At 41.2% G+C, this 12954-nt stretch overlaps 1 protein-coding gene across 1 annotated transcript; it reads left to right on the forward strand.

The window, feature by feature from the left end:
- Positions 1-580: 580 nt before the first annotated feature.
- On the forward strand, positions 581-12402 carry LOC106602059 (inward rectifier potassium channel 2). Its single transcript, XM_045715708.2, has 2 exons — positions 581-752; positions 4821-12402. Exon 2 carries the CDS (start codon positions 5099-5101, stop codon positions 6476-6478), a length of 1380 nt encoding a protein of 459 aa, XP_045571664.1. The 5' UTR covers positions 581-752; positions 4821-5098; the 3' UTR covers positions 6479-12402.
- Positions 12403-12954: the final 552 nt, after the last annotated feature.

Consider the following 12954-nt stretch of genomic DNA (forward strand, 5'->3'; position numbering starts at 1 on the left):
GTAGTGAATAGTCATATGCAATATATTTACAGTTCCATTCTAAACCATGTGTTTAATTCAACCTGCATCACATTCTACACTGGGGTTAAATCACATAGCTGTTGGTTATCACTGACTACTGCGCCAGTACCTCTATATCACCACCGTGTGTTCTGTCTGTCTGTCTGTCTGTGTGTGTGTGTGTGTGTGTGTGTGTGTGTGTGTGTGTGTGTGTGTGTGTGTGTGTGTGTGTGTGTGTGTGTGTGTGTGTGTGTGTGTGTGTGTGTGTGTGCGTGCTGTACTGTACTGTACTGTAGACTAGTATACCCAAAAAAGTATATAAGATGACTTAAACTATTACTTAGTGTAAGGTTGATGAAAATAAAGCATATATTTTTTAAATAATGTATATTATTACAACAAAATTGTAGTATTATTTTTTATTGCCCTTTTATCAGTCTATTATTATAATTGGTGGGCTTTGAACATGATGAACTATTTGATGCTGGAGTCCAAACAAGCGCTGTAGCTTTCTATTGGTCGACTACAACGACAGGGCGGGGGATAGGCACATGTGTTTTCAAAGTCCGCCCGTGCAAAGCAAAGTATCTTCAGTGATTGCTGAAGAGGTTGATGGCAGTAATTACGATGTCTATCCGGATATCAAATATGAATGGTGGAACCCAAATATGGATATTAACGCAAAAACCTACCTGGATGCATGGGATGTATTAGAATAAATTACCGCTGATTTACTCTCGAAAGATCAACAGGTAAACAATGTCCCGTTACTTTGTTCTAACGGTGCAACCGTGAATAACGAGTCTTCTGTATAATGTTAGCCTACAAATTGAACCGGACATAGCTTACTTTATTTCTACAAAGAGTGATCATCTAAAATATAACCAGAGGCCCAGACAGTGTTCATGCTAAAATATTGTTATTTATTTCAGTTTTACTGTCTTTGAGGCTGTCTCATATTTGTACTGTTCAACAAGCACTTTTTCGATATACTTCAGAGAGTTAGGGAGTTAATTTAATCTTCTGTGGGTTATAGGCTACTAATTGTGTGGGTATCGATGCGTCAGCGAGATTCAAGTATGTTTAATTTACGCAACTCATATCCAATGAATACCCGAGGTAGTGCTCCCTTATCAATTGGAAAGTGTATTGACTTGACAACGAAACATAAACCGTTACTTTCTCCCTTTAGTGCACCTGTCACGCAGAGAAAACAAGCAGCCTGTAGGCCAGCCCAGGTTGATATAATTATGCCCAGTAGCCTACACCCATTGCTTCAGAAAATAAATAAATATTATATATATATATATATATATATATATATATAATCAATTGATCAGTGTTTATTAATCGCTGTTTCTTATAGCTTGTTTCTGTATTTGATTATTCCATTGGCCGTTATAGACCTATGCATAAATTATGACAGTCGGCCTAGCCTACCTAAATATATTAGGCTATGCTTATTTGATTATGATCCGAATATAAAGTTAGACTAGGAAACATATTTATCTCAATCATATTGTTAATTCTGAACAACATGATTCAAAACAACAAATTAAAGCCAACTGTCAACCCTGACATCCCATAGTAGCAGGTCATTCCATAATGAATGGTGCTGCAGTGCTGCTGAATATTGGATAGAAATTATTGATCTATTCTTTGCAATAATATATATTTTTTAAAGGAGCAGGTTTATGTAACCAGTTTCCATCTGTCTCAGCTGGTGCTGTCCTAATTGCACACAGGCTAAATAAACAGTTGCAGTCTGTGTGGTGCAGCTAAGCCCAGTGCATACAGTCACACTGATGACCTGGTTAGATAAGGGTTGATGTGGAATCTAATGAACGGACTTCATAATGACAGTCTGTGTGGTGCAGCTAAGCCCAGTGCATACAGTCACACTGATGACCTGGTTAGATAAGGGTTGATGTGGAATCTAATGAACAGACTTCATAATGACAGTCTGTGTGGTGCAGCTAAGCCCAGTGCATACAGTCACACTGATGACCTGGTTAGATAAGGGTTGATGTGGAATCTAATGAACGGACTTCATAATGACAGTCTGTGTGGTGCAGCTAAGCCCAGTGCATACAGTCACACTGATGACCTGGTTAGATAAGGGTTGATGTGGAATCTAATGAACGGACTTCATAATGACAGTCTGTGTGGTGCAGCTAAGCCCAGTGCATACAGTCACACTGATGACCTGGTTAGATAAGGGTTGATGTGGAATCTAATGAACGGACTTCACAATGACACATTTCATTTGAGGAAAGTGATTGGGTGTAACTGAGGCGTGCTGTTTGTTGATTTCCACCCCAGTCTTATTTGTTGTCCCTGACCTTTTGGACTCAGTAGGCAGTATCAGTTTGATACTGTAACCAGCGTCTTTGCCGGTGTCTGATGTTCATGTTCTTGGTCTGTCGTATAATGTCAGTGTGTATGTATACAGGATATCTTTCCATTGGTTTATCCTTTCATCATTACGTTTGTTTTAGCCTTGAGTCAATGCATTTAGTGGTGTTGGGGTTGTGGTACAACGCAGGTATTGGTAGATGGTCAGTGGGGCCAAATGACTTGTTAGATAGCAAGGAAGCATAGTGATTATGGGGTGGTTGCGGTCTGATTTGGCCTGTTAATTGTAATAGGGTGTGGTGTGTGGTGGTGTAGTTAGTTAGCTGGAGAAGATTAGGACGTCCCATAGGAAGCTCATTCACAGTGAACCAGCCTCTATCTCTCTCAGGATAGTAGGCCTGGCCTATGGGTCATTGGTCGCTACATGAAATATTCACCGAAAACCTCATGAACTGCAGATGTAAAAAATAGATACAAGTTATTTTGTTGTTTTATTCCAGGTGTTTCACTGATCTAGTGGTATCTCAAGAGTTTAGCTGTTTTATGTGTTCAACACAAACATGATGGATTGATCATGAAAAATTACATTTTAAGTAGGACTTCGTCCATGTAAACTAAATTCTTGTTTAATTACTTTTTGTTGTTGAAGGAGAGTATTGTATATGAAAATAAAAGGTGATGCAGAAAGGTGGGAGGGATAGTTTGGAAGGTGGAGTTGGGGACTAAACCCCAGTCTCCGGCAGGAACAGTATATATGCATAGTGCCCCAGGAGTTCTAACAAATGAAGCCCCAAACTCCCAATAGTACATCATGCAGATCAACACTAGTTTCTATTCCTAGTCAACCTGACAGTGACATCACTGGATGAGCAAAACAGAGATGAGGGACTTGGATGAGATGGAGCTTTCAAGACAACTGGGAACTCTGGGAAAAAAATCATGATGTCAGTGATCTTCATGTCGGAAAGATGCCTGAGTTTCCCGACTTGGAATTCCAAGTTGGACGCTTGTTTTTTCCCCCCAGAGTTCCCTGTTGTCTTGAACGCACCTCTGTGCGTTTTCAAAGTCACATTCAGTAAAGAGTGCAATATTTTCAAGGGATAATTAAAAGAGTTAAATTATACACACTGATTTCTTCTACTTTAGTGCTTTTATCTTTTACAATCAAAGGCCTACTTAGTGTAAATCAATTGGTAATAGCCTACTCTAAATACCAAGCGTTTATGCCAAGGGAATTTGAGAGTGCGGACACGTATTCACTATCCAATATGTTTCAATGGACAAGACAGATCACACCTCGTAACGAGACACAAATGTGTCTTTTCAACCTGCAAGGGCCAACCAAAATAACCACAGAGTGCAACCGACTGCCTCTCACACGGGACATCTTGACCTTCTCTCTGTGACAGTGGTTCAAATCACTGGTAGTTGTTTTGGCATTAGGGTGGAAGTATGCCGGCAGATAATAATTCATACCCTGTGGTGCGTTCTAATGGCTCTCTCAGGCCACACAAATGCAGTCGATAGTTACTTGGTTTTCTAGTTCAGTTGTCCTTGTTGCTCTGTTGCATGCACTGCAAGGTTATTGTTGCTTTAAAAGAGACCATCCTGTATGGAGCTTGTTTACAGACTGGCCCTTTAAACCTGATTACATGGTTACGTTATAGAAGTTGTTGAGTTAAGAGTAGAAGAAGAAACTGAACAGGTGTTATTCTATTCCCTAGTAGATCATTGAAAGATCCCACAGAAAATATTGACTAAAATATGTCTATTTAACTCTTACAGTGGGGGACAAGCACTGGACATTAGCACTATGTAAATAAACAATTGGGGGGGAAATATCAAGTAAAAAGATATTGGGAAAAGGTATGATCACTGATCTTTTTTGCAGAAACCCACATACATGGATACCACAGGAGAACGGCTTATAATAATGTCCGGAACGGAGCAAATGGAATGGCATCAAACACCTGGAATCCATGTGTTTGATGTATTTGATACCATTCCACCTATTCCACTCCAGTCATTACCATGAGCCCGTCCTCCCCAATTCAGGTGCCACCAACCTCCTGTGATGGACACACAGAGGTTCCTTTGTGCTCCAATGACTTGTTTGATTAACATGAACCTGATCTGTAATGTGACTTTCAACTGGCTGACCTAGCCTAATTAATACCAGCACTAAGCAGAGCAGAGAGGATCTGTTACCTTGTCAGCTGCCACAGAACTGGAATAAAAAATGTCTGTGATGTCTACAATCCCTGAGCCAAACGTTTACTTAAATATTCTAAAATGTACAGTAGAATGTATTTACTTCCGTGTGAATTGTCAAGTTGTGGTGCTGGCACCTTTGAGTGTTGAATGCATCATTTAGACATTAGGTTGAACGCCGCTGATCTTTCCTCGTGGTTCCACCAATTAGTCTTAATAACACAGACCTTTCTTTTTGCTTGTCCTTTCCGCAGCCCACTTCACTGATGAGGTCCAAGACACCCATAAGAGAGGAGGACTGAGCAGGCCCCTCGCCAGCACGGCTCTCCTCTGGAGAAGCCCCAGTACAACAGCAGCTTTTCCCCATCCAACTCCCTAGGACCCTGTAGTCCTGCCCTCCACATTTCCTGTCTTAGTGGGTCCCCACGAGCATTCAAAACTGTTTCTCCAACGCTTCTACCAAAAACTCAGACTGTTTTCCAGAGCAGAAGCAGCGGTTGGGCCCAGCTGCTCCTCCTCCCAGGGGGAAGCCATGGGGAGCGTGCGTAGCCATCGCTACAGCATTGTCTCCTCCGAGGAAGACGGCATGAAGCTGGCCGCCATCGCCGCCGTGCCCAATGGCTACGCCAACGGCACGGTGGCCAAGGTTCACGCGGCGCAGCAGCAGGCTGTGAGCCGCTTCGTCCAGAAGGACGGCCACTGCAACGTGCAGTTCATCAACATGAGCGAGAAGGGCCAGCGTTACCTTGCCGACCTGTTCACCACCTGTGTGGACATCCGCTGGCGCTGGATGTTGATCATCTTCTGCCTGTCCTTTCTCCTCTCCTGGCTCTTCTTCGGCTTCGTCTTCTGGCTGGTAGCTCTCTCCTACGGTGACCTGGAGAATGAGACACAGATGTGCGTGTCCAACGTCAACAGCTTCACCGCCGCCTTCCTCTTCTCCGTGGAGACGCAGACCACCATTGGCTATGGCTACCGCTACGTGACCGAGGAGTGTCCCGTGGCCGTCTTCATGGTGGTCTTCCAGAGCATCTTCGGCTGCATCATCGACGCCTTCATCATTGGCGCCGTCATGGCTAAGATGGCCAAGCCCAAGAAGAGGAACGAAACGCTGCTCTTCAGCCACTACGCCACGGTGGCCATGCGGGACAGCAAGCTGTGCCTGATGTGGCGCGTGGGGAACCTGCGCAAGAGCCACCTGGTGGAGGCCCACGTGCGCGCCCACCTCCTCAGGTCGCGAACCACGGCTGAAGGCGAGTATATCCCCCTGGACCAGATGGACATCGACGTGGGCTTCGACAGCGGCGTCGACCGTGTCTTCCTGGTGTCGCCGATCACCATCGTCCATGAGATCGACGAGGACAGCCCCTTGTACGAGATGAGCAAACAGGAGCTGGAAACGTCCCAGTTTGAGATGGTGGTGATCCTGGAAGGTATGGTGGAAGCCACGGCCATGACCACCCAGTGCCGCAGCTCCTACGTGGCCAGCGAGGTTCTCTGGGGCCACCGCTTCGAGCCAGTCCTGTTCGAGGAGAATAACTACTACAAGGTGGACTACTCACGCTTCGAGAAAACCTACGAGGTGAGCAGCACGCCCCAGTGTAGTGCCAGGGAGCTGGCCGAGAATAAGTCTCTGGTCTCTTGCTCCAACTCCTTCTGTTACGAGAACGAGGTGGCCCTTGAAAAAGTGGAGATGGAGGAGACGTTTGACGAGGAGAAAGAGGAGGATGGGGAGGAGAAGGAGGAGGTAAAAATGGAGGATCAGGGTGCTATTGAGAACGGCATTGAGAACGCAACACTGGAGGAGACAAACACAGACACAGTCTCTGTACATTCTGAACACAATCAGGATACCAGGAGTCTGACGATGCCTTCAGAAGCAAGGCCTCTAAGACGAGAATCAGAAATATGACTGCAGAGATGTTAGGGGGGAAATACTACATTAAATACTATTATGATAGGTTTGACCTTTGCTCCTAACGGCTGTCTGTACTACTGCAAGATGGTTTGACTGTGAGGTGAGTGTCATTTTCTGAGGAAGACACTAAGGCACAAGCGAATACAGAATTAACAGACCAGAGAATATAATGCAATATTATTTATTCTCTTCACACAAGTCCCTCATCTGGTGGGAAGCGATGGTAGATTGACTGAGAGGAGTTGATGGCTCTTCTGGCCCGTGGCACTATAGGAATGAGACGGGTTAGGTAGCATTTTATACTGTGTGTGTGTGTGTGTGTGTGTGTGTGTGTGTGTGTGTGTGTGGTGTGTGTGTGTGTGTGTGTGTGTGTGTGTGTGTGTGTGTGTGTGTGTGTTTGTGTGCGTGAGCATTTGAAAGTCGCAAGAGAACATTAGAAAGTTGTCACATTGAGACACTCCACATGAAAAAATTATATATACCTTTACTTTCGTAGTATTACTATATTTATATACTATAGTATTTACTGTAGTGTTCTTGCGGATCTGTCTGTAGTATACTGTGGTATTTACTATAGTGTTTTTGCAGACATTATTCTAGTATACTGTAGTATTTACTGTAGTGTTTTTGCAGACATTACTGTATTATACTGTGGTATTTACTATAGTGTTTTTGCAGACATTACTGTAGTATACTGTAGTTTTTACTGTAGTGTTTTTGCAGACATTACTGTACTATACTGTAGTATTTACTATAATATTTTTGTTTTATTCTCTTTTGTTATCTATCTGTGGCACAAATTGGGGTGTGGGGGAAGGACATATGCAAATTCAATATTAGCATACCAATACAATGTGTACTGTAGTATTCTACAGTATTCAAAAAATTATATAGTAAGCACTACATCAGGGTTCCCCAACTAGTGGCCCGCGGGCCGACTATTTGGCCCTCCAAGTTTTCATTATTTATCATTTTCATTGTTGGACATAAAAGACTGTAAAAACACCAGGAAATCAGTTACAAGTTATTTTTATTTGGGAAATCTGTTGCCAACTATTCCCACGCGTAATAGACACGTGATCATATACAAATATAAGCAAAGTTTGAAATTGTTATGTTTTAGTCAAATATTATATATTTTTGGGCTTCTTGCGACCAATCTGCAAATTATTTGAAATGATGTTTCGGCTCCCCGACCACCTGCTCTAGAAAACATCAGCCCGTGGCTGAATCTAGTTTATGATCTTTGCACTACATGATCGAGGGATACTACAGTGTATAGTATAGTACTCTACAGTATACTACAAAATTCCGTAGTAAGCACTATACGATCAAGGGATACTACAGTGTGGAGTATAGTATTCTACAGTATACTACAGTTTGCTACAGTTTAATCGCTGTAAACGCAACAACCAAAGAGATGTTTCTATTTGCATATTTTGTAAATATGAGCTGCCCCGATATTTTGAATTAGCTTAGTGAATTAGCTTAGTGTTGTTTACTTGGACTAATTAAGGGTGGCTGGAGAGGGATAGTGTTCGTAGCAGGGAAGGAGTGTTGTATTCCCAATCAACCAGCCTATCCTATTGTGTTCTCAACTTTCCAAATAGCTGTGGAAATATAGGAAATGTATGTTATCCAGAACAAAGGGAAGAGATCATTTTTTTGTGTAAAAGATTGTGTCAGTTAGATGCCAAGAGATGTAGCTACAGCATGTAGTTATTTTCTTCATTTTACTGTTGCACAGTTTGACAATCTAAAAGTATAGACAGCTTAATCTCTGTACAAAAAGTATATTTCATTTTTCACCCTTTGAAAAGAATCTTTGAAGATTACATGTAATACCACTAATTTGGCCACAGTTTTCCAACAACCTCATCTATGGTGTGTGTGTGTGTGTGTGTGTGTGTGTGTGTGTGTGTGTGTGTGTGTGTGTGTGTGTGTGTGTGTGTGTGTGTGTGTGTGTGTGTGTGTGTGTGTGTGTGTGTGTGTGTGTGTGTGTGTGTGTGTGGCGTGCATCTGTGCATGTGTGTATCTAGCGCTGCATAGCTCATATTAGTGTGGTACTGTACATTATGCTTCAGTCCATCTTCTTGTTGTCTTAGTACAGATGTAGGATCTTAATTTGACCGGTATTGTCACAGCAAAATAATCCTGCAGCAACCAGATTTGAGTATTTAGTCTTTTTCGCCAATGTAATGTTGCTTGATCAGTGGTTAGGCTATTACCTGGCCAAAGTTTGGCTACATGAAAAGTGCAATAATGATAATATAACCGTGTGTTAGTGCGGGTTTTCAGTGAATGTATGTAAATCGCCAAGCTCATCTGCATTCCTCCAGCGCAGGAACATTTTCAGCGGCAACAGAGTGGTCAAATTAAGATCCTACATCTTTATAGCATCTTTTGCAACGTGAGCCTTAACGCAAGTCTCAGTAACATGAGCCATCACTTGAGATTTGGCTTTAAAATAGCTCACAGTGCAAGAGATGTCATATAAACTGGCATGAAGATACATCTCAACGGTCCAGGGGTACCTAGTACAGGGGTTCCCAAACCTTTTTGGCCCGCGACCCCATTTTGATATTTTGACCTACGATCGTGAAAAAAGTGAAGTAATCAGCAGCCAATGTTTACTTTTTAAATTTGGGCTATGACAGTTTATTACAAATCAGTCTGACAGTACTTTTGAAGTAAGTATAGTTTGAAGTGACTGAAATGCATCAGAAAGGTATTGGGAAGTTCAGAAGATCCTCAGGCAATAATTGTGTATGATCTTCTGTGTAGAAAATAACATCCTCATTGATAATGTTCTTTTCACCCAGTCTGATTTAGTGCCTGGTCTTGTCATAATGATTTTGGTCAGAAGGAAACATAAGACACATGCAGGATGTGCTCCTGAGTGTGTTATTTTTCAGTGATGGGGTCATAATATTGTGCAGCTTAAACGGTTAAAAAGATAGAGCCTCATTTGTAGGAAGAAAACACAAACCGCTCTGTTTATTACAACCGCATATAGTGCCAAACGGAGGTTACTGATGTAACCCCGGTTCTATGAACCAAGCGCGATTTAGTTAATTTTATTTCAGTTTCTCTCATGACCCCATTTTAAAATCAGGCAACCACACATGAGGTAGCAATCCCTACTTAGGTAAACGCTGACCTAGGATGAGATGAAGAAGGATAAGACAGTGATTTCATTCAATGGAACTCCCACTGAATAGATGTGTTAAATAGGTCAATTGAACTGGACCAAAACAATGGAATTTCCATTGTAAATGGATGGGGGAAAGAGCAGTGGGGAAAGCTCCCAGGTCTCCTCATTGCCCCCCAGCAAAATGTGCCTACATTAAGGCAATATTTTATGTGTACAGTGCCTTCAGAAAGTATTCATACCCCTTGACCTATTCCACATTTTGTTGTGTTACAGCCTGAATTCGAAATTGATTAAATATATGTTTTTTTTCTCACCCATCTACTAGGTATCCCGCTTTCCCTTTCCCTTACACACCATACCCCAAAATGACAGTGAAACATGTTTTTAGAAATGTCTGCTAATTTATTCAAAATTAAATAAATAAATATCTAATTTACAACTATTCACACCCCTGAGTCAATACATTTCAGAATCACCATTGGCAGTGATTACAAATGAATTAATTTGTTGAAAATTCCACTTTGACATTATGGGGTATTGTATGTAGATCAGAGAGACAAAAATCAATATTTTATCAATTTACAATTCAGGCTAAACACAGCAAAATGTGTAAAAAGTGTGAATACTTTTTGAAGGCACTGTATTTCACACTATGTTGAGGTAAAAATCAGAGTATATTGTTTGTATGGATGTCAACCTCAACACATGTTGACGTCATCGTCACCAATCAACTGCATTACAGTTAAAAAACTAATTTGACTACCACCACAGATTTCTGTATGCTAAGCTATGCTTATCAGCTTATACGAACGGGAGTTAGCATTTAGTAGTCACTTCTTCTAAACTTCTACGACTTCTACGAAAACAGCCAAATATATCCAAATCGGACTTAATCCTTGCGTCAATCTAAGTAATTCACCTGTGCGTCAATCTAAGTAACATAATAACAAATCCCCATCAAAATCTGTCACTTTAAACAAGAGATACATTTTTTGTAAGACCGAAAATCGGTCTTTTCACGAAAACGGCTGTAGCATCCGAATGGTTTGGCCTACAAACTAATATGACCATTCTATGGAAACACGATGTTGATCTCCGTTTTGCTCTACGACCCCCATAATCCCCACGGGACTTGTCTGAAGTCAGTAATGCTGATGTGCCAACTTCTATCTGTAGTTTCTGAACTGTTTGGGCTACAAACTAATATGACCCCACTGTGGAAAGGGGAGACTCTCACGAACACATTTGCGTTCCATTGACTCCTTTACTGCATCTATGGACCTGAATGAATTGGATTAGAACACTTGGTTCCCATCTTTTATGACATCATCTCTGTCTCCTTCTGTATGTCAGTCTGGGCTGGTGTGTCCGGCCAGACCGCTCAGGATCCAGACACCCTGAGCTAGAAAGCTGGAAGGGAGTGGGCAGATGAATGTAGGTAATAAAGTGCTGCTAAGTTACATATTGAATGGTTAGAATGAAACGTAGGAGTCAAAGTGTATTATTTGTCTGTTAAAAGTATCCATTTTGAATAACAGTAAAAATGTGGAGGTACTTATTTCATTCCAAACCATGTAGAAAGACCTGATTCTATCAGTGCTAACAGTTATACAAAGCTACAGTGCACTTTCCTCTTCAAGAGAACACCCCCCCTCCTCCAATTCCATGACACTGACAGTAGAAACCTTTCATTTTATTCAGTTTTTGCGTAAAGCCAAATGCACATAAAACCTTCATCTGTTCTTTTTTTTGTTGTTGATTTGAAACCATCTGTTATCATATAATGTCGACTACTACTGTGTATTTAGATCAGTGTTTTGGCCTTGTCTGACAGGGGACATTACAAACCTTGTTACTTTGCTGTGTGTGATTAGTCTCCTTAGAAAGACGGGTTACCTCCCACAATGTTCAGTGCTGTTGCCCAAGGGTCTGGGAAGACTAGTGTGTGCTGGGGCTTGTGAAGAGGGAGCAGAGCTGTTGTTTTGTCACTTCTGAAAGGACCAGCACTTTGTGTTGTCACATTGCTTTAAGGCATGGTGCATAGAGTATGAGGCGGACAAGTTCTCTTATCTTTCAGACACAGACAGTGCGGCACACAAAAGCTGAACAGACAGACAGAAATGTGTGCACACATACAGGCACACACACGTACACACTAATGCACACGCACTAGACGAGTTATAGTCGTAAAAAATATGGAGCTTTTTATTCTGGCTATATACAGTAGGCCTAACGAATCTTCACAATTTGTTACCGTAGACAGCAACAAATTCTATTCTGAATGTACATTTAGTGTTGAAATTGTTTGCAACTTGCTCTAAAGTGTCACTTTCTATTGCCTATGTCATTAACATAGACAAATACAAATGTTTAGTTTTTTATTGTTAGCAAATTCTTCATAAGAAAATGTGTATCAGATTATATATAAGAGAATGTCCATGGAGGTGTGATACACTGTATCCCCATGACAGAGTTTGTGTGTATTGGGTTGTCATACGGTGATGCCAGGTCAGCCACTGGTACGGCCCCGTTTCATTCTTCCCTTCTATGTACCTTTCATCTTCTTCTTTTGAGTCTATTTTTCTATCAGAGTCTTCCTATAATGTCCTGCACAAACCAGAAGTTGTACAGATTTTTTTTATTTTGTGAATTATATTGTAGATACATATTAATATTGCAGTTGTTGATAATAATATTATTATTATGTCTGTGACAATTTTGTTTAGTCTTTTTCAATAAAAAGTAACATAAATCCTCAAAAACATCAGTTCTGAATGATTGGTGTTTGTTGAATGTGAACCCTTACCACATCAATTACAAGTGGTTAAGTTACAGTACAGGTATATACACATTTGAGCCTTTGTCTCACAACAGCAGGCCCCGGCCTATGCAATCCAGTTAGAAAGCCAAAGCATCTAGCTATGTTTGTTACGGTATCTATGTTTGTTACGGTATCTATGTTTGTTATGGTATCTATGTTTGTTATGGTATCTATGTTTGTTATGGTATCTATGTTTGTTATGGTATCTATGTTTGTTACGGTATCTATGTTTGTTACGGTATCTATGTTTGTTACGGTATCTATGTTTGTTACGGTATCTATGTTTGTTACGGTATCTATGTTTGTTACGGTATCTATGTTTGTTACGGTATCTATGTTTGTTACGGTATCTATGTTTGTTACGGTATCTATGTTTGTTACGGTATCTATGTTTGTTAGGGTATCTATGTTTGTTACGGTATCTATGTTTGTTACGGTATCTATGTTTGCTACGGTATCTATGTTTGTTACGGTATCTATGTTTGTTACGGTATC

Source organism: Salmo salar, chromosome 03 (genome assembly GCF_965601325.2).
Source record: "Salmo salar chromosome 03, fSalSal1, whole genome shotgun sequence".
Taxonomy (NCBI): Eukaryota; Metazoa; Chordata; class Actinopteri; order Salmoniformes; family Salmonidae; genus Salmo; species Salmo salar.

Excerpts from the sequence above, each read along its gene's own strand:
- LOC106602059 (XM_045715708.2), top strand. The coding sequence starts at position 5,099 with ATGGGGAGCGTGCGTAGCCATCGCTACAGCATTGTCTCCTCCGAGGAA.